General features: G+C 39.4%; 1 protein-coding gene across 1 annotated transcript; it reads left to right on the top strand.

Moving 5' to 3' along the window:
- Window positions 1–1,752: 1,752 nt before the first annotated feature.
- On the top strand, window positions 1,753–19,125 carry LOC102271733 (prostaglandin F synthase 1). The gene is made up of 9 exons (XM_005901813.3): window positions 1,753–1,836; window positions 7,099–7,266; window positions 8,097–8,213; window positions 9,013–9,090; window positions 9,508–9,630; window positions 12,252–12,361; window positions 15,161–15,326; window positions 16,840–16,922; window positions 18,991–19,125. Exons 1-9 carry the CDS (start codon window positions 1,753–1,755, stop codon window positions 19,031–19,033), a joined length of 972 nt encoding a protein of 323 aa, XP_005901875.1. The 3' UTR covers window positions 19,034–19,125.
- The last annotated feature ends 3,859 nt before the right edge of the window (window positions 19,126–22,984 follow it).

Here is a 22,984-nt window from a genome sequence, read left to right on the forward strand (position 1 = left end):
AGCTGTAATGAGACACTCCAGCTGCTCTTCAGTTTAAGCTTGTTTAGGTAAAGCAGACATTCATCTTCAGGCTGTCCCCAAGTAGGTTGGAACATTGCATTAAGGTTTTCTGTGATCACTCTAGTTTGAGGGAGCTGAGTCACTGCTCTTTACAGATCAAGACTGCACTGCCCCAGGCAGGAGGATGGTACAGATGAGTAAAAACCCCACAAAATGTCCTTCCATCCTGTTCTGGATTTTTCATAACTGTGTGTTCACTTTGTTGCCATAGATTTTGTTTGACTGTTTTCTAGAGCTCATATGACATTTTTCACCTGGGTTCTGATTGTTTTCTCATGTTTCTAAGGGAGAATTCAATACATCCTAGCCCACCATTTTGCTCACATCACTCTGTTAAATTTTGTTTAGTTTCACAACATTTCACAATATCAGTGCCTCACATTTTCCAGTACTTATCCCAAAGTTGTTACAATTTAACTTGCTTACAAGTTTTTCTTTCATGGGTAGGGCTGAGCAAAATAGCAAAGTATGTAAAATATGTATAATTTATATTATGATAGCTTTCTAAAAGTTATATAACTAAGTTCAAGGTATAAACCCTCTAAGAGTCAGTTTGCACACTGCACATGGTATCCAAAAACTGGCCAGAATGTGTGGTTTTGGTGTCCTTTTCAGGATTTCACCACCGTCAGGTCTGTAAAGTAAAATAATTTTGCTGGTGGTAAAAATAAAAGGCAAATTTATTTTCATTACTCAGCCATTAAAAAGAATACATTTGAATCAGTTCTAATGAGATGGATGAAACTGGAGCCTATTATACAGAGTGAAGTAAGCCAGAAAGAAAAACACCAATGCAGTATACTAATGCATATATATGGAATTTAGAAAGATGGTAATGACAACCCTGTATGAGAGACAGCAAAAAAGACACAGATGTATAGAACAGTCTTTTGGACTCTGTGGGAGAGGGGAGGGGGGATGATTTGGGAGAATGGCATTAAAACATGTATAATATCATATAAGAAACAAATCGCCAGTCCAGGTTCGATGCAGGATACAGGATGCTTGGGGCTGGTGCACTGGGACGACCCAGAGGGATGGTATGGGGAGGGAGGTGGGAGGGGGGTTCAGGATGGGGAACACATGTACACCCATGGCAGATGCATGTTGTGTATGGCAAAACCAATACAATATTGTAAAGTAAAAAAATAAATAAATAAATTTAAAAAAAAAGTTTTCATTCTTTATGAAGGGATATGAGTTTGAGTGAACTCTGGGAGTTGGTGATGGACAGGGAGGCCTGGCATGCTGAGATTCATGGGGTCGCAAAGAGTCGGACACAACTGAGCAACTCAACTGAACTGAACTGAAGATTTTTTAAAATGCTTATTGATCACTCCTTTAAATTGTGTGATTCTCTGTATGTGTGTATTTGTACTGTAAGATTCAGCTTCATACTTAGAAAAATGAAAAAAGATTGCTATGTGGAAGTTTCTAGTCTAACATACAGTTTATACTTGTTCAGCCAACCTCATCAAAATGTATCCTAAGATTATACTGATAAAAAAAACCAAGCAAGTTAACTGGCTTTAATTCTCTTCTTACTCCATGGGAACTGATTTACTCATGCTCCTCCTACAATGTATCTGCTAACATTGGACAGTGCAGCTGTGGCGTTACCTTCCTATTACATATAACCTGTGAAGGCAGAAGAAAAAAAATCAGTCTGCTTACCCAGAGGAGCAACAGGCAATGGAAACCCAATGCCAGAGGGTGAAGCTTAATGATGGCCACTTCATTCCTATCCTGGGATTTGGAACCTATACACCTGAGGAGGTAAGAGTAGTGGTTTGGGGTTGAGATATAAATAGTAGTGGATGTAACATGAGAGGAAGGGGACTTTGGTTGTCAAGCACTGAGCTCCTGTGTGACTCTGGGAGGATCACGTGGTTCCACTAACCAGGCTAGAACCGTGCCCTGTGAAAGAGGAGAGAGCATCCAGTCTCTACCCTGCATCAGGGTCTGAGGCTGTGCTCACCTGCAGATTACTCTGGGTTCCCCTGAAGTTTCCATCTCTTTCCCAGCTTGGCGGAAGAGGTGAGACTCGGCTGTCAAGAATGCTGACTGTCAGCTGCTTTGCTTTGAGGAGCATTGTAATGGTGGGGTTTCTCTGTATGTTTCATTAATTCCAGAACCCTTTCCTTCTTCCAAAAACACATGACCCAGAGAAGTATTTGAGGTAGAAGATCCTGAAGATGAGGTGACTGAAAACTAATGGGAGAGAATTGCTTTTCTATTGTGAAATACCTGCTCGGTGCCAGGCAAGAAACACTCCAGTTGTGTTTTGACCTGTACTTCTGTTTCTGCTTGGAAGCTTATTCTAATGGAAAGTATAGCTTCATTAGAGGGGATAAGCTACACTCTTTCAGGAAAGATTTCAATTGTAGGGTTTGTATTTTATTTTTACTATACTCTTCAGCCCTTGTGCATAAGAGAGCCTAGTGGACAAGACTCTAGACTGGAAGCCAGAAAATTGGCTGCCCATCTTTTCCTTAAGAGTATGTGGTATGTGGTACCTCACTGTTTATCGCAGCACTGTTTATAATAGCCAGGACGTGGAAGCAACCTAGATGTCTATCAGCAGATGAATGGATAAGAAAGCTGTGGTACATATACACAATGGAGTATTACTCAGCCATTAAAAAGAATAAATTCGAATCTGTTCTAATGAGATGGATGACACTGGAGCCTATTATACAGAGTGAAGTAAGCCAGAAAGAAAAACACCAATACAGTATACTAACACATATATATGGAATTTAGAAAGTTGGTAATGATAACCCTGTATGCAAGACAGCAAAAGAGACACAGATGTATAGAACAGTCTTTTGGACTCTGTGGGAGAGGGCGAGGGTGGGATGATTTGGGAGAATGGCATTGAAACATGTATAATATCATATAAGAAACAAATTGCCAGTCCAGGTTCGATGCAGGATACAGGATGCTTGGGGCTGGTGCACTGGGATGACCCAGAGGGATGGTACGAGGAGGGAGGTGGGAGGGGGGTTCAGGATGGGGAACACATGTACACCTGTGGCAGATTCATGTTGATGTATGGCAAAACCAATACAATATTGTAATTAGCCTCCAATTAAAATAAATAAATTTAAATTAAAAAAAAAGAGTATGTGGTTGTGATGAGGAACTGGTCCTTAAACTTTGAGTCCCACTTTTTTCATCTACAAAACAGAAGGAAATATTCAGAAATACTTTGGAGATAGAAGACAGTGCTTGTTTTTTTTTTTTTTTTTGGCTTATGTGGCAACTTTATTGATTTGTCTCTACACAGTATCTTTTTTTTTTTTTTAACTTTACAATATTGTATTACTTTTGCCAAATATCGAAATGAATCCGCCACAGGTATACCTGTGTTCCCCATCCTGAACCCTCCTCCCTCCTCCCTCCCCATACCCTCCCTCTGGGTCGTCCCAGTGCACCAGCCCCAAGCATCCAGTATCGTGCATCAAACCTGGACTGGCGACTCGTTTCATACAAGATATTATACATGTTTCAATGCCATTCTCCCAAATCTCCCCACCCTCTCCCTCTCCCACAGAGTCCATAAGACTGATCTATACATCAGTGTCTCTTTTGCTGTCTCGTACACAGGGTTATTGTTACCATCTTTCTAAATTCCATATATATGCATTAGTGTACTGTATTGGTGTTTTCCTTTCTGGCTTACTTCACTCTGTATAATAGGTTCCAGTTTCATCCATCTCATTAGAACTGATTCAAATGTATTCTTTTTAATGGCTGAGTAATACTCCATTGTGTATATGTACCACAGCTTTCTTATCCATTCATCTGCTGATGGACATCTAGGTTGCTTCCATGTCCTGGCTATTATAAACAGTGCTGCGATGAACATTGGGGTACATGTGTCTCTTTCCCTTCTGGTTTCCTCAGTGTGTATGCCCAGCAGTGGGATTGCTGGATCATAAGGCAGTTCTATTTCCAGTTTTTTAAGGAATCTCCACACTGTTCTCCACAGTGGCTGTACTAGTTTGCATTCCCACCAACAATGTAAGAGAGTTCCCTTTTCTCCACACCCTCTCCAGCATTTATTGCTTGTAGACTTTTGGATTGCAGCCATTCTGACTGGCGTGAAATGATACCTCATAGTGGTTTTGATTTGCATTTCTCTGATAATGAGGGATGTTGAGCATCTTTTCATGTGTTTGTTAGCCATCTGTATGTCTTCTTTGGAGAAATGTCTATGTAGTTCTTTGGCCCATTTTTTGATTGGGTCATTTATTTTTCTGGAGTTGAGCTGTAGGAGTTACTTGTATATTTTTGAGATTAGTTGTTTGTCAGTTGCTTCATACCATGTTCATGGATTTGAAGAATCAATATAGTGAAAATGAGTATACTACCCAAAGCAATTTATAGATTCAATGCAATCCCTATCAAGCTACCAAAGGTATTCTTCACAGAGCTAGGACAAATAATTTCACAATTTGTATGGAAATACAAAAAACCTCGAATAGCCAAAGCGATCTTGAGAAAGAAGAATGGAACTGGAGGAATCAACCTACCTGACTTCAGGCTCTACTACAAAGCCACAGTTATCAAGACAGTATGGTACTGGCACAAAGACAGAAATATTGATCAATGGAACAAAATAGAAAGCCTAGAGATAAATCCATGCACATATGGACACCTTATCTTTGACAAAGGAGGCAAGAATATACAATGGATTAAAGACAATCTCTTTAACAAGTGGTGCTGGGAAAACTGGTCAACCACTTGTAAAAGAATGAAACTAGAACACTTTCTAACACCATACACAAAAATAAACTCAAAATGGATTAATGATCTCAACGTAAGACCAGAAACTATAAAACTCCTAGAGGAGAACATAGGCAAAACACTCTCCGACATACATCACAGCAGGATCCTCTATGACCCACCTCCCAGAATACTGGAAATAAAAGCAAAAATAAACAAATGGGACCTAATTAAACTTAAAAGCTTCTGCACAACAAAGGAAACTATTAGCAAAGTGCTTGTTTACTTTGTAGAGCAAAGTGGACTGAGGGGAGGGAAGGGTTTAGGCTATTTTTGAAGCTCACTGGTTCATTACTCAGTACATCCCTGAATGCCCCTGCATTTAAGTTAAACAGGGACTAGAGCCAAAAGAGGGCAATTAGACCAAGGATCTACCTCCTTGAAAAAGGAAAGATTCTAAGTCACATAAAAACAAATGGAATATTATTCAGCCTTTATAAAAGAAGTTATCCTTTTGCCACTTGCAACAACATGGAGGAACCTGGAGAATATTAAACTAAGTGAAATAAGCCAGAAGTAGGAAGACAAATACTGCCTAATCTCTTTGTTGGTGGAATCTAAAAAAGTGAAACTCAGAAGCAGAGAGTAGAGGAATGGTGATCAGAAACTGAGTACATGCTGGGGAAAATGGCAAGATAATGGTCAAGGATACAGACCTTCAGTTATAAGATAAGTTCTGAGATGTAATGTAGAGCGTGGTAACTATAGTTTAAAAAATGGATTGTATTCATGAGATTTGCTAAGAAACTAGATATTAAGTATTCTCCCCACAGCCAAAAGTTATCCATATGAGGTGACAGAGCTGTTATTAGTTTGATTGTGTTAATCATTAACAATGGATAATTATATGAGAATATTGGTTTGTAAAACTTGAATACATGCAGATTTTATTTGGTGTATTCTATGTGGCTTCACTGGTAGACAGAGGTCCCAGAAGATTTCACCTGGTTTCTTGATGCTTTTCAGCTCAGTTCAGTTGCTCAGTCGTGTCCAACTCTTTGGAACCCATGGACTGCAGCACGCCTGGCTTCCCTGTCCATCACCAACTCCTGGAGCTTACTCAAACTCATGTCCATCAAGTCAGTGATGCCATCCAACTTTCTCATCCTCTGTTGTCCCCTTCTCCTCCTACCTTCAATCTTTCCCAGCATCAGGGTCTTTTCCAGTGAGTCTATTCTTCACATCAGGTGGCCAAAGTATTGGAGTTTCAGCTGCAACATCAGTCCTTCCAATGAATATTCAGGACTGATTTTCTTTAGGATGGACTGGTTTGATCTCCTTGCAGTCCAAGGGACTCAAGAGTCTTCTCCAACACCATAGTTCAAAAGCATCGATTCTTCTGCACTCAGCTTTCTTTACAGTCCAACTCTCACATCCATACATGACTACTGGAAAAACCAGAGCTTTGATTAGACAGACCTTTGCTGGCAAAGTAATGTCTCTGATTTTTAATATGTTATGTACATTGGTCATAGCTTTTCTTCCAAGAAGCAAGCTTTTTTTAAATTTCATGGCTGCAGTCACCATCTGCAGTGATTTTGGAGCCCGAGAAAATAAAGTCTCTGACTGTTTCCATTGTTTCTCCATCTATTTGCCATGCAGTGTTGGGATCAGATGCCATGATCTTGACTTTTTGAATGTTGAATTTTAAGCCAGCTTCTTCACTCTTCTCTTTCACTTTCATCAAGAGGTTCTTTAGTTCCTCTTCACTTTCTACCTTAAGAGTGGTGTCATCTGCATATCTGAGTTTATTGATATTTCTCCTGGCAATCTTGATTCCAGCTTGTGCTTCATGCAGGCCAGCATTTTGCATGATGTACTTTGCATATGTTACATAAGCAGGGTGACAATATACAGCCTCGACGTACTCCTTTCTTGATGCTTTTACCAGGTACTTTATACCTTTGTGGATTTTGCTTCAAGCATCTCACAGTGTGAATTGTATCCATGAATACCACTTTATGCTAAGTATTACAATTTTTTCCAGAAAATCACTGAATCTGGAGTTTTTCTTGGGGTCATTTGATACCTGTGATCAACCACTGATCACCTGGGATTGAAGGGTTCCTGGTCATCCATTTAATCACCGACTAGGAAAGTTCAGGAAAACTGTCATGGGTTCATCACCACACATGCAGAATGAACCAAAAGCACAAAGAAAAGTTGATTATTGGAAAGATCAAAGCTTGTGGCTCAGCAATTTCTTAATCATGGGGATGTTTAATTCTACCTTTGTTGCTTATGTAGGTTCCTAAGAGTGAAGCTCTGGAGGTCACCAGATTCGCTATAGAAGTTGGGTTCCGCCACATTGACAGTGCTCATGCGTACAGAAATGAAGAGCAGGTTGGCCAAGCCATTCGAAGCAAGATTGCCGATGGCACTGTGAAGAGAGAAGACATATTCTACACTTCAAAGGTGATTTGTGTGTTGTGTGTGTGCACGTGTGTACAACTAGTTGTATGCAGGTGATAATTATGTAATAGGATCAGTAATTAGGTGAATGTTGTTTACTGATACAGCTTTCTTTCCACACATATTTATATGTTAAATGTAGTTTCCTCCTCCCCTGCCCAAAAATAGAAAGTGATACCAACTTTTTCTTTGCTGCTCTGTTCAAATTTTAAAGTCACTTTCCTTCTCTGAGCCTAGACCAGAGGAGTGTGATTTAGTATGGTCTAAGGATTCATACAGAAGTGTGAATAGATTATAGCTTTCCTTATCATCTGGGTGAGTTTCTCAAATTTCTTCACATTCTGAATTTCAGTTCTCAACTCTAAGAATAAGAGAGAACATTAGGAGAGGGATTTTGTATATTCCACAAGATCTAGCCAAAGTGTCTTGAATTATGTTCTGCTCATGTTAATATGTTCAAAATACTTTTTTTTCTACAGTTATGTAAACAAAATGCTAATTAATTCTGAGAGGACTGATTGAATTAGACTAAGTTTGTGCTTTTACGCTGTATTAAACACAATTCAGATGATAGGCATGGTAATTATTTTATAATGTTATTTATCTTGATTAATTTTATTCTATTATGAATGATGTACTGATGATAAATTCAGTCAAATAAAGTTTGCATGGGTGGGTTAGATAAAAAATGGAACTCAAGAAAAAAAGGAGCATTTTTCCCAGTAGTCATCCATTTCTAAGCAATAAAAATGTTTAATCATTAAATGAAACAAGACAAACAAAATGACCTACTGCCTTCATTTAATATAACTTCTATTATTTAACCTCTGCAGCTTTGGTCCACATCCCTTCAACCAGAGTTGGTCCAATCAGCCTTGGAAAAGTCACTGAAAAGCCTTCAACTGGACTATGTTGATCTCTATCTTATTCATACTCCAGTGCCTCTGAAGGTTGGCAATTTGTATGATCACCTCTATCTTATTTCATGTGTCACAATGTCTATCAGCTTCCATGGATGGTTGGCTTAAGATTTTTCATAGTACTTTTTCATAGTACTTAAGTATTTTTCATAGTACAGTGTAGGGTGTACTCTACACTGAGGAAAGTTGAGTTGCAGTATTCTTAGAAATGGGTCCATTTTTCTATCTCTTATCATGGCATTATCATGGCATTACTCTTGGTTTGTTTTATTTTCACTGAACATTTTTGATCGGTGGCAAATATGGCCTTTGGGGCCTCAAGGCTCATGGTCATGAACATTTGAGAGCATGTCTAGATCTTCCACATTCCATATCAACCTAAGGAGAGCCTTGCTGGTTCATATGCCTGCCCTAGGGCACCTGATGCTCAAAGGGAAAAGGAAGTCTGATATTTAGCCCAGGTCAAGTTTGCAATTTTAATGCCAGAAGTAAGGCATAACTTACAGTCACTCCCAGTGCAATGGAGGTATTTTGCAAGAGGAAAGTAAAAGATGCAGAAAAAAATTCAAGTAAGTCATTGACAGTCCCCATTAGAATGGAGGAAAATTGTATTTATCAAAATGTAAGTGTAAGAGATTAGTGGAAAATTGCCTTCTAAACACATTTCTCAAAACTCCATTTGTAAAGCACTTTGCAAATATTAGTATCTAGAATGTTGTAAACCTATCTCATAGAGGTTTGATGCCCTGGTCCTAGATGTGCCTGGCTGTTTGGCTAAGTGTGGGGAAATCGTTTTGTAACACCTCTAAAATGACTGCTTCTATTCCAGCCAGGGGAGGAAATTTTGCCAACAGGTGAAGATGGAAAACTGATACTTGACTCAGTGGATCTCCGTCACACGTGGGAAGTGAGTCCAGGGAAGAGAAAACCAGGGGAGGAGCCAGGAGATAGGGAACCTCCTCATTTCTTCCACCTGTGAGAATGGGCTGTGGCCCATCAGACTCAGCAGTTCATGAATCTAAGGGCTGGGATGCTGGGGTTGTGGGGAGGAAACCATTGCTGAAATGTTCACAGAGAAGAACAGTGGAGAAGAATTTGGGATGGTAACATAGGCATCTATTGTTTTCCATGTATTATGTCTTCTCCAGGGTTTTTCTAACTGTAATTCTTCCTGTGTCATGAACTTTTCCATTTTTTCCTTCCTTATAATCAATGCTAATTTTTGACAAGAGACACTTTTAACAATTTTTTTTCAGCCATTAACCTTGTTTTATTGCCCATTCCAAGTGACTGTTCATGACTGTTCACCACCCCTCCCTCCCAGGCCCTGGAGAAGTGTAAGGATGCAGGGCTGACCAAGTCTATTGGGGTGTCCAACTTCAATCACAAGCAGCTGGAGAAGATCCTGAACAAGCCGGGGCTCAAGTACAAGCCTGTCTGCAACCAGGTGAGCAGACTTGACTCCTCTCCCTCCTGCTCTTCACAACCTCCTTCTTACACTGGAGCCAGATGTCTGTCTGGCCTTCCCTCCTGTTCATTTGACCTTTGTGGACATAGGATTCTAGAGAGCAGAGCCTCTGCCTGGACAGTGTAAATAGAATCCATAACAGTATCTCTGACTGATAAAGTCTGGGTGGAAAAGGCGGGCGGGCTTCCTGCTAAATTGTGGGTAGGAACTGAGGGAAGTGAAAAGGAGTTAGACTCAACACCCAGAACTTAGAGAAAGGGGTTTTTCCCCTGAGCTTAAAGCATGACCAGAAATCAGATGTCACAAAGCATCTCGGAGGGAACTATGTACATTAATGAAACATGGAACAGGAAGTAAACAAAGAGAAAAATCAGCTGAGATGGGTGTTAAGAGTTTGTGTGGAGTTTGAATGCCTGAATCCTTTGTCTTGGTTTCTCTGCATTTATGGGTCTTCAACCAAGTTTGCTGGAGGCTATTAAAGTTCATCAAGTTTGATGGATGAAGTTAAAGGCTTATGGTGATACTAACCACTGATGAAATATTCATTCAGGAATACTTACTCAATCGTAGAGCACACCTTGTGATTTACTCAAGCTTGGACTGGTTGTCCCATCAATGTCCATCACAAAATTAACTGATTAAACTCACTTTTCTATGTCTGTTTCTGTTCTCGAACTTTTTTTGGTTCTATTTTTTACCTTATTGTGGTAAAAGAAGACCATGAGACCTAACCTCATAGCAAGTTTTGAAGTATTCATATAATACAATACAGTGTTGTTTATTATAGGGACAGTGTTGGAAGCAGATCTAAAATTCATTCATCTTGTATAATTGAGACTTCACATCATGCTTATCAATTCCAGATTCCCCCCTCCTCCTAGCCCCTGGTGACCATCTCTCTGCTGTTTAATTCTAAGTTTGACAGATCTAGATATGCCATATACCTGAGATGTGATACATATGTCATGTAATCTTCACCCTTCTGCAACAGTCTTATTTCATACGTACCATAATGTCTTTAAGTTACAAGTTGGAGTCAAAGAAAAAGAATCTTATATGGAAAGTGTAGCTTACACAATTCAAGAAATATATATATATTTTAGTTATAAAAGTTAAGAAATTAATGTGATTCTGGTATCAGTTTTACTTCCATGTTTTTATTGTGAAAAATTTCAGATATTAGAACAGTTAAGGATACAATAGTGTGTGTGTATATATATATATATTTAATTCTATGGATTTATATAATAAATATATATATTATGTTTTGACAACCTGGATCTGATATGGTTCACATGTCACTTTGAGTCATATTTTTCATGGTTTTTAACCTAGAATCGTCACTGAATCATTATGTCATGAAGATAGCGAGACAAGTTCTCAACAAACACACTGTATTTATCATCATTATTTTGTGACATTGATTAACTTGTTTGTCTGGTTCTAGTTTATGTAAATTAGTATTTAAATCTGAATTCCTTACTACATTTGACAAGAAAACGTCCTTTTACTTTTCCATTCTCCATAAATCTTTATTTTTTTTAACTTATTTTAACTGGAGGCTGATGATTACTTTACAGTATTATGGTGGTTTTTGCCATACATTCACATGAATCAGCCGTGGGTGTCCTTGTGTGCTGTGCCTCTCACATACACCTGAGTAGGAAGCATGTGATGACAAGTTGTCCTTCTGTGAATAGTGGTATTTTGTTCTCCTGGTAAAACTACTGGTAGCTAGATTTTTTGTTTGGAAGTGTGTACTTCCCTGTTGAAATTATCTAGTCATCTTTTGAATGATAATAACTTTCATCAGAGGAATTTCGATTTCCCCCAAATTTTCACAAAATGGTTGAGAATCCTTCAATGACTCCCATATGCATTAATTATTTAATTGGGATATTTTTCAATATTTTCAATTTTAAGCAATATTTTTAATCTCCTGACCTAACATTTTATTGTAAAGACAAAATTCCTTCATTAAGTCAACATAAAATGCACTTATTCCTGTAAGACAGGGTAAAAACTTAACTCCTTCCCATTAATTGTCAGTTTCTGAGAAAGGATTTATTGTACTACTCACCATCCATGGAAGAAAATAGTTTTGTTCTTTCTCCCGCTCTCATTACTAGAGCCTCAGGGATTTTTATTTACTCTGTGTGCTACATTTGTTTTCACTCATAATTCTTTTTGATGCTCAAGTTTACCCAAATGCCACCAGTGGGACCTCCCCCTTCCATCACACTAGATCCCCTCCCATCACACTCGGTCCTATAGTCCCAAGATTCTAACAGCTCTTTTTCTGTCTCCAGTCTGGAATTAGACATATGTCTTGGTGGTGTTCAGCGGTATTTAGTAACCAAGATCTGGTTCCTAGAGTTGCTTGTTCTCAGGAATTATTACTTTTTTTTTTTTAATCTTTTCAGGAAACAGAGATAAAATTTGTTTTTTTTTTTTTAAATCATTATTGAGGTTGATATTTCCAGTTGTAATTTGATGTGACACAGTTTTTCTTTAGCATATATAATTTTTACTTTTATGCTTCCTCTGACATATTACCTTTTCATATAACTTGACAACTCTTCTCTGTTGGTGTTCTACAGGTGGAATGTCACCCTTATCTCAATCAGAGCAAGCTGCTGGAGTTCTGCAAGTCACACGATATTGTCCTGGTTGCCTATGGTGCTCTGGGGGCCCAGCGGTCATCAAAATGGTATGAACATTACTGAAGGCCACAGGCAGTTACTCTGAAAATCAATTTTTTTAAGTCTTTACTGAATTTGTTACAATACTGTTTCTGTTTTATGTTTTGGTTTTTGGGCTTCAAGGCATATGGGATCTTAGCTCCCTGACCAAAGATCAAACCCTCAACCCCTGAACTGGAAGATGAAGTCTTAACCACTGGACAACCAGGGAAATCCATAAAACTCAAATTTTGAGAAAATATTTTTATAATAATATACACAGTGTTTTTTTCATACTGTTCATGGGGTTCCACGGGACTGGAAAAGGTCCGTTTTCATTCCAATCTCAAAGAAAGGCAATTCCAAAGAATGTTCAAACTACCTCACAATTGCACTCATTTCACATGCTAGCAAAGTAATGTTCAAAATTCTCCAAGCTAGGCTTCAACAGTACATGAACTTCCAGATGTTCAAGCTGGATTTAGAAAAGACAGAAGGAACCAGAGATCAAATTGCCAACATCCTCTGGATCATCAAAAAAGCAAGAGAATTCCAGAAAAACATCTACTTCTGCTTTACTGACTACACCAAAGCCTTTGACTGTGTGGATCACAACACTTGGAAAATTCTTAAAGAGATGGGAATACCAGACCACATGAGCTGCCTACTGAGAAATCTGTAAGCAGGTCAAGAAGCAACAGTTAGAGCTGTACATGGAACAAAAGAATGGTTCCAAATCAGTAAAAGAGTACATCAAGCCTGTATATTGTCACCCTGCTTATTTAATTTATATGCAGAGTACATCATGCAGAATGCTGGGTTGGATGAAGCACAAGCTGGAATCAAGATTGCTGGGGAAAATATCAATAACCTCAGATACACAGATGATACCACTCTTATGGCAGAAAGTGAAGAAGAACTAAAGAGCCTCTTGATGAAAGTGAAAGAGGAGAGTAAAAAAGTTGGCTTAAAGCTCAACATTCAAAAAACTAAGATCATGTCATCCAGTCCCATCACATCATGGCAAATAGATGGGGAAACAACAGAAACACTAAAAGTCTTTATTTTGGGGGGCTCCAAAATCACTGCAGATGGTGACTGCAGCCATGAAATTAAAAGACCCTTGCTCCTTGGAAGACAAGCTATGACCAACCTAGACAGAATGTTAAAAAGCAGAGACATTACTTCTCCAACAAAGGTCCATCTAGTCAAAGCTCTGGTTTTTCCCGTGGTGATGTATGGATGTGAGAGTTGGACTGTAAAGAAAGCTGAGCACCAAAGAATTGATACTTTTGAACTGTGGTGTTGGAGAAGACTCCTGAGAGTCCCTTGGACTGCAAGGAGATCCAACCAGTAAATCCTAAAGGAAATCAGTCCTGAATATTCATTGGAAGGACTAATGCTGAAGCTGAAACTCAAATCCTTTGGCCACCTGATTCAAAGAACTGACTTACTGGAAAAGACCCTGATGCTAGGAAAGATTGAAGACAGGAGGAGAAGGGGATGACAGAAGATGAGATGGTTGGATGGCATCATTAACTCAATAGACATGAGTTTGAGTAAACTCCAGGAGTTGGTGATGGACACGGAGGAATGGCATGCTGCAGTCCATGGAGTCGCAAAGAGTCAGACACGACTGACTGACTGAACTGAACTGAGCTGAATGCAGTGCTCTGGAGATAACATTTAACTGATGGGAAGAGAAGAGAAATGGGACATAATCCTTCTGTTTTGTCTTACAATCACAAGCCAAATTGATTTTTTTTACATTTCATGTGTCTTGTTGTATGTAGATTTTAATGCAAGTGTCTCTGCATTGAACACTTAAGAGATAAGCTTAAGTCATGACTTACTTATTTTTTAACAAATGAACATGGTGCTAGTAATAAAAGTTTCAAGTCTCCCTCACCTTATATCTAAACTCAGGATAAGAAATGTACCTCCTAGGGACTGCAAGGAGATCAAACCAGTCAATCCTAAACGAACTCAGTCCTGAATATTCATTAGAAGGACTAATGCTGACTGAAGCTCCAATACTTTGGCCATATGATGTGAAGAACCAACTCATTAGAAAAGACCTTGATTCTGGGAAAGATTGAAAGCAGGAGGCGAATGGGATGACAGAAGATAAGATGGTGGGATGGATAACTGACTCAATGGACATAAGTTTGAGCAAGCTCCGGGAGATAGTGAAGGATAGATAAGCCTGGCATGCTGCAGTCCATGGGGCGCAAATAGGCAGACATGACTGAGTGACTGAATAACAACCCAGATCTATGATGATCAAAAAAATCACAAATTGAATCATTTTAGTGAAAATTTGTTTGTAGGAGTATTGCACAATGCAAATAATGATGAAATCTCATTTTTGGACTACTCAATTTTTATCAACACTTCAGAAAAGTGAAAATTAAAAAGAAAAAAAACATTTCCCTGTGTCCATCTCTTTTTATTTTCTTGCCTTTGTACTTATTTTAGAGCTATGATTATTAAGAAAAATAACCACTGAGAAGTAAAACAGAAAAAAGAAAAAACCCACAAGTTTGGCAGTACTGGTCTCAGCTCAAGCATGCATCCAAATGACTGGGAGAACTTTGTAAATGCAGATTGGGAAATGACACAGTTGAGATTCTGATTCAGTTTGTCTTCAGCTAAGCCATAGAATTTGTATTTCTAACAAGATTCCAGGTGATACTGATGCTTCTGGTCCCTGGACCACACTTTGAGAAACACTGGTCTAGAGTAGACCTACTTTATCTGTTTGAAAAGCCTCCTTAGAAACTGAGTATTCAATTTCAACTCCTCAGCATTTCTGAATTTCCTTCCAGGGTGAACCCAAACTACCCTATTCTTTTGGAGGACCCGGTTCTTTGTGCCATTGCCAAAAAGCACAAGCAGACCCCAGCTCTGGTTGCCCTTCGCTACCAGATACAACGTGGGGTTGTGGTTCTGGCCAAGAGTTACAACAAGAAGCGGATCAGAGAGAACATACAGGTGATGATAAGTGGGGCTGTGGGCAGAGGGCTCCTAAGCAGTATCCTTCACAAGGGTCATTCTTTGTCCAGCTCTCAGACTATCCTTGAATGAAGACAAGTTACCTGTTTTTCTTGGTGCATGAATGCCTTGTGTGTGTTTCTGATGGTTTTCTCCTCCTGCTGTGGCAACAAGAGAGGTGGCATGGCTGGAGAGGGTTCAGGTTGGACAGAAAATAGAGATTTTAGTTCCAGCACTCTGTCAATTTATTCTGTCACCTTGTACAAATATTTTCTTCATTCTCAATTGACAAAATTACATTATTTGATTTTTGTAGGCCATTTAGGCTGCTCTAACAAAATACTTAAGATCGGGTGACTTAGAAACAACTGAAATTTGTTTCTCACAGTTCTAAAGCTGGAGATCTGAGGTCAGGGTGCCTGTGTGATCAACTGAGGGCCCTCCTCCAGGTCACAGGCTTTCCCTTGTATCTTAACATGGTGGAGGGGGCATCAGAGCTCTCCCAAGTATGTTATATGAATATGACATTGTTTAAATCTCATTCTTGAGGGCTCCACCATCATGACCTAATCACCCTCAAAGGCTCTAATTTGTAATACCATCTCAGTGGGGTGAGGTCCCAACATGTGAATTTGGGGGCATACAAATTACAGCAGTGATCCTTAACTTAACAAATCATTGTGGTTTTGTTTTGCATTTTCCTAAATACTAATGTTTCACTTTCATGCATTTAATCTCCTTGAGTTTCTGCTTTTGCAAATTTCCTGTTCAAGACTGTGCCCATTTTTGCAGAGTTGTCTTTTGATTTGTGTGTAGGAGACCATCATTGTACCCTTAGTCATAGCTGTACATGAAACTCTCCCCAGTTTCAAGATTTAATGCAGAGATCAGTTATGTGTGTCTCTTGATTCTGTGCTTCGGTAAACAGCCTGCACTCAGCTGTTTGAGTCCTCTTGGCTGGGCTCTCGTGCATCTGCAGTTCAGTGCAGAACAGCTCAGCAGTTCTGCTCTAGCAGGTGGATGTGGCTCTTGTCAGAGGAGCCTGAACACTTCTCTGTATATATTTTCATATATATTTGGCTTAACTGTGGCAACTAACCTGTTCTTCATCTCAGCACAGCACTATGCCCCCTCATCAGTGAATGGGGAAAAATCTTCTTCATATCTGGGCTCAGAACTGACTAACCATTTTTTCTGGGAGCAGGTTCTCAGTCTGGAGTGTCCAAAGACTGTGTATTTGGGAAAAGAGGATTTTAGTTTGTTTTCTGTCTCAAGTGATTCACTTAGAAAGACTGATGTACTGTAATGTTTGTAAGGTGGACAGAGAAGGAGAAGGTGTAGGAAGGAGAGATGAGAACTCAGCAGAGGCTCCCAGGCTTGTTCACCTGAAAGCTGAGGACAGACTCGGCTTCCCTGTTCCCTCTTCTTCTCCCCTTCATGGAAACTCCTCCAGTCCAGAGCGGGAGGCCAGCTCCTTGGAGGAGCAGTTAATGTTATTCTTCCTTCCTTCCAGGTGTTTGACTTTGAACTGACTCCAGAAGACATGGAAACAATTGATGGCATCAATAGAAACATGAGATATTATGAATTTCTACCGTAAGTGACTTGCTGATGTTTCACACACTGTTTACTATAACAGGCAGGTCAGCAGGGGAATGAGGATTTTTAAAAGCTTAATTCTAGGAAGACAGTTCTGATTTCCAGTGTAGGAGTAAACCAGATGCTTCCTGTAGACCTCAGAGGTTTCCCCCAGGGTTCTGTCTCTGACCAATAGAAATGTAATTGCGGCCCATGACAGCCCATCAGTAAAATCACCAGTTGACATTGTGGTGAATTCACTACTTTGTGCTCCTAATTACTGTGCCTGGTGTACCACCTCGCAGGGCTGAGGGACCCAGTAGACACATGGAGCACAGTGCCTTGCACTTTAAAGCTCTATGAAAAAATGTTCATATTTAATTCTTTTTAAAGTTGGGTGAAATGATCAGATTAATAGTGACTGTGTAATAATGAATCTGTCCTGGATTATATTGATGTTTGAAATTGAAAATGAAAGTGTTAGTTGTTCAGTTGTATCCGACTCTTTTGTGACCCCATAGACCGTAGCCCCACCAGGTTCCTCTGTTCATGGAATTCTCCAAGCAAGAATATTGGAGTGAGTTGCCATTCCCTCCTCCAGGGGATCTTCCCAACCTAGGGATTGAACCCTGGTGTCCCATATTGCAGGCAGATTCTTTACAGTCTGAGATACCAGAGAAGCCCATATTCATTTTTATCCTAACACAATTGTAAAATGTCATGTCAATGTTTTTATGGAGGGAAGCCCTTGAAGGGCAACATGCATCAGTGCTGAGAACTCACACTGGACCTGCCTCCACCCCTTCCTTCTAATGTCTGGTAGATTTTCTCCCTAAAGGACATTTCTTTTCCATGACACCATCCATTTACGTCATGTTTATCTCTTCATTGGACTTTTCCCCCTATTACAACTCCCACGTCCTTATCCTTGTTGTCTCACAAAGCTGAATTACCAGTAGATCATGAGCTTAACTAACCCTCTAGTGAGTGACCACTGTGTCCTTAGCAGGACACACCCAGGTAAGATCATCTGGGTTTCTGGTTTCCTGAGTCAAGACTCAACCCATTGTAGCCTTTGTCCATCACGGTCCATCCCCTGGGGAGCCTCCACCTCCTGGACTTTGACTTATTTACTAATGCAGAATTCCAGCTAAAACTGCAGAAGGATCCCAGGATTGAAGAGCCTGAAGACTAATGAGAGAGAAGTTGGAAGGGAGTTTAGAGAGAAGGGAACACAAATTAGTGATAAAATGAAGACACTTTCAAATGAAAGATCTCAAAACTCCCCTTCTTGTTTGTAAAGCTATATCATAATTCTAAGAAAACAAATGATAAATGAATAACATGTGTAAAGCTACTTTTCTATACTCAAAAGATTTTAAGTATAAATCTATGTTCTCCCTCCTTAGTCTTGAATGCCTAGACTTATTTATCTTTGTGACTTTATGTCAACAACACAGCTCTTGGCACATGAATTTTCTCAGAATACACTTTAATGAATTGAATAGAAAAGGACAAATTTAGAAAGAAAAATCAGAACATGAGGAAAAAACAGAAAATAGCAGTAATACTAACAAATGAATAACAAGTGTTCTCATAAGTTATAAATTAAGAAAGCAGTTAATCATATTTAGTAGTTATGATTATTTAGGTGTACTTGGTATCTCTTCAATAAATTGGAAATTCATTAATGAAAGCACCCTGTATTGGGGGAGTGATGCTTGATATTTTCTTTTGATGGATGTATGAAAAAAAGAGCAACTAATTCTTTAACTGTGATTATTCTCATCGTATTGGGTCAAAAGTTACACCCAGGACTGAAATAACCTCCACAATAAACCATAAGTGTTGTGCTATCATATAAATTGTAACCTGAGTCAAACTACCTGTCACCGCGGAGTGAATATTACACGTGAATGTGCCGTGTGCACATGGAGCAGATACCTGCATATGTGCTTGTTGGGGGAGAAGGAGGGACGTGTTTTGTAGATTTCAAGTTTTAGCCCATCGTGACCACATCACAGAGTAATACTCACTATGACAACATGACTGATTTAATAAATGAGTACTCCTCTTTCTCTTCCAGTGTTATCGATCACCCTGAGTATCCATATTCTGAAGAATATTAACTATGAGATATCTACCATGCATTCTACTAGAATTTCTTGCTTCTAGGGCTGTGAAGAGCATTTCTATAGTTGGTGGAGGTGTTCAAATGAAGTGTGTGAACTTTTGAAAGCTTGTTTTTATTTAAAAAAACAACATTTTGTGAAATAATAAAGGCTTCAAATAAAGATATTAGTTTTTCCTGATAACAAAATATTTGGAAAATAAAAGGGAAATGATAGAAAATAAAGATAACCTCTGATTAACCCACTTAATAACTTTGGTGTGTTTTCTTTTGTGGAAAAATACATCAGTCGACCTAAGAAAGAAATGGAAAATTTTATTCGAGTCAAATTTGAGAACTGTAACCCAGGAAGCTCTGAGAACTGTTCTGTTCTCTAGAAGTCAGGCACACGTATGGAAGGTTTTGAGAGAGAGGGTTCTGCATGAAAAGATGTTATTAACAGTATACATGATCCAGATCTAAGCATCATCATGGTGGGTCATATGAGCCCTTACAAGGTCAAGAAGGAATTAACTTTTTTTTTCTCTACTATTTACTGCAAGTTCTTGCAACCCAACCTGCCAAAATAAATACCATGCGATTAAGTACAGAATCTTAAATTGAACCCAAATCTCCTAACTGCGATGTCTATGTTATTTGCACTACATCCAGCTCCTTCCCAGAAATAATTCCATTTTACTTCACTTTGGCTTCACCTGGTGTTTTCATTATTTTAACGTGACCTCTGAGATGGAAAGGGCAGGTACTTACTCTACAAATAAGTAAAGCTAGGTTAAGAGAAGTTTAAATGACACACCAAAGATCACAGAGCTAGTAAAAGCTTACTTTCGAAAACACCCAGTATTCTTAAGACATTTTATTCACATGACATCATATATTTAAAAAATCAGACCAGATTTAAACTCAGATAGAATCTTTGTTCACACCAACACAAGGAGCAGCTTCATTTCAAATCTTTTGTTAAATTAAGCCAAATTTCTCGTTCCTCCTCCACTTCTCTTTGCTGGTCTCCATTGTAAAAATGGCATAGAAATCCGAAGAGGAGTCTGTCATTGGGGATGTATCCCCAGGGGCTCGGGCAGCTCTTTGACAGTGATTGTCCGTAAATCTACATTCTGGGCCTGGATTCTCTTCATTTCTTTTTTTTTTTTTTTAATATAAATTTATTTAGTTGGATGCTGATTACTTTACAATACTGTATTGGTTTTGCCACACATCAACATGAATCCGCCACGGGTGTACACGCGTTCCGCATCCTGAACCCCGCTCCCACCTCCCTCCATACCATCCCTCTGGGTCATCCCAGTGCACCAAACCTGAGCATCCTGTATCATGCAGCTAACCTGGACTGGCGATTCATCTCACATAGGATATTATATATGTTTCAATGCCATTCTCTCAAATCATCCCACCCTCGCCCTCTCCCACAGAGTCCAAAAGACTGTTCTATACATCTGTGTCTTTTTTGCTGTCTTGCATACAGGGTTATCATTACCATCTTTCTAAATTCCATGTATATGTGTTAGTATACTGTATTGGTGTTTTTCTTTCTGGCTTACTTCACTCTGTATAATAGGCTCCAGTGTGGTACATATACACAATGGATATTACTCAGCCATTAAAAAGAATACATTTGAATCAGTTCTAATAAGGTGGATGAAACAGGAATTACCTTTTATGGAGCTGTCTTACTGATTCTGGGAGAAAGTTGCTCTTCATGGTTGAGCAGGTGTTCCCACTGATGGGAGAGGTCTGGTCCATGCATAATGCAGACACACAACTCACAGTGAGGAAGAGATGAGGTCAAAGGGCAGAGAATAATTTTTTATGCTTAAAAATTTTTGTCATGAAATAAATACATTTCATTTCATACTTTCATGACTTACCTATACAAATGTGTGTGTGCTTATTTACAGTTTGAAATCATCTTCAATATACAGGTTGTATACTTATTTTTATGACTATACAGTGGAAGTGAGAAATAGATTTAAGGGACTAGATCTGATAGACAGAGTGCCTGATGAACTATGGACAAAAGTTCATGACATTGGTACAGGAGACAGGAATCAAGACCATCCCCAAGAAAAAGAAATGCAAAAAAGCAAAATGGCTGTTTGAGGAGGACTTACAAATTGCTGTGAAAAGAAGGGAAGCAAAAAGCAAAGGAAAAAAGGAAAGATATACCCATTTGAATGCAGAGATCCAAAGAATAGCAAGGAGAGATAAGAAACCCTTCCTCAGCTATCAGTGCAAAGAAATAGAGGAAAACAATAGAATGGGAAAGACTAGAGATCTCTTCAAGAAAATTAGAGATACCAAGGGAACATTACATGCAAAGATGGGCTCAATGAAGAACAGAAATGGTAGGGATCTCACAGAAGCAGAAGATTTTAAGAAGAGGTGGCAAGAATACACAGGAGAACTGTACAAAAAAGCTCCTCACGATGCAGAAAATCACGACGGTGTGATCACTCACCTAGAGCCAGACATCCTGGAATGTGAAATCAAGTGGGCCTTAGGAACCATCACTATGAACAAAGCTAATGGATATGGTGGAATTCCAGTTGAGCTATTTCAAATCCTGAAAGATGATGCTGTGAAAGTGCTGCACTCAATATGCCAGCAAATCTGGAAAACTCAGCAGTGGCCACAGGACTGGAAAAGGTCGGTTTTCATTCCAATCCCAAAGAAAGGCAATGCCAAAGAATGCTCAAACTACCGTATAATTGCACTCATCTCACACACTAGTAAAGTGATACTTAAAATTCTCCAAGCCAGGCTTCAGCAATACGTGAACTGTGAACTTCCAGATGTTCAAGCTGGTTTTAGAAAAGGCAGAAGAACCCAAGATCAAATTGCCAACATCTGCTGGATCATGGAAAAAGCAAGAGAGTCCCAGAAAAACATCTATTTCTGCTTTATGGGCTATGCCAAAGCCTTTGACTATGTGGATCATGATAAACTGTGGAAAATTCTGAAAGAGATGGGAATATCAGACCACCTGACCTGCCTCTTGAGAAACCTATATGCAGGTCAGGAAGCAACAGTTAGAACTGGTCATGGAACAACAGACTGGTTCCAAATAGGAAAAGGAGTACATCAAGGCTGTATATTGTCACCCTGCTTATTTAACTTATACACAGAGTACATCATGAGAAACTCTGGGCTGGAGCAAGCACAGCTGGAATCAAGATTGCTGGGAGAAATATCAGTAACCTCAGATATGCAGATGACACCACCCTTATGGCAGAAAGTGAAGAACTAAAGAGGCTCTTGCTGAAAGTGAAAGAAGAGAGTGAAAAAGTTGGCTTAAAGCTCAACATTCAGAAAACGAAGATCATGGCATCTGGTCCCATGACTTCATGGGAAATAGATGGGGAAACAGTGGAAACAGTGGCCGACTTTATTTTTGGGGGCTCCAAAATCACTGCAGATGGTGACTGCAGCCATGAAATCAAAAGACACTTACTCCTTGGAAGGAAAATTATGACCAACCTAGACAGCATATTAAAAAGCAGAGACATTACTTTGTCAACAAAGGTCTGTCTAGTCAAGGCTGTGGTTTTTCCAGTAGTCATGTATGGATGTGAGAGTTGGACTCTAAAGGAAGCTCAGCACTGAAGAATTGATGCTTTTGAACTATGATGTTGGAGAAGACTCTTGAGAATCCCTTGGACAGCTAGGAGATCCAACCAGTCCATCCTAAATCATATTGATCAGTCCTGGGTGTTCATTGGAAGGACTGATGTTGAAGCTGAAACTCCAAAACTTTGGCCGCCTGATGGGAAGAGCTGACTTATTGGAAAAGACCCTGATGCTGGGAAAGATTGAGGGCAGGAGAAGAAGGGGACGACAGAGGATGAGATAGTTGAATGGCATCACCGACTGAATGGACATGGGTTTGGGTGGACTTCGGGAATTGGTGATGGATAGGGAGGCCTGGCATGCT

This window comes from Bos mutus, chromosome 13, assembly GCF_027580195.1.
Source record: "Bos mutus isolate GX-2022 chromosome 13, NWIPB_WYAK_1.1, whole genome shotgun sequence".
In the NCBI taxonomy this organism is placed as follows: Eukaryota; Metazoa; Chordata; class Mammalia; order Artiodactyla; family Bovidae; genus Bos; species Bos mutus.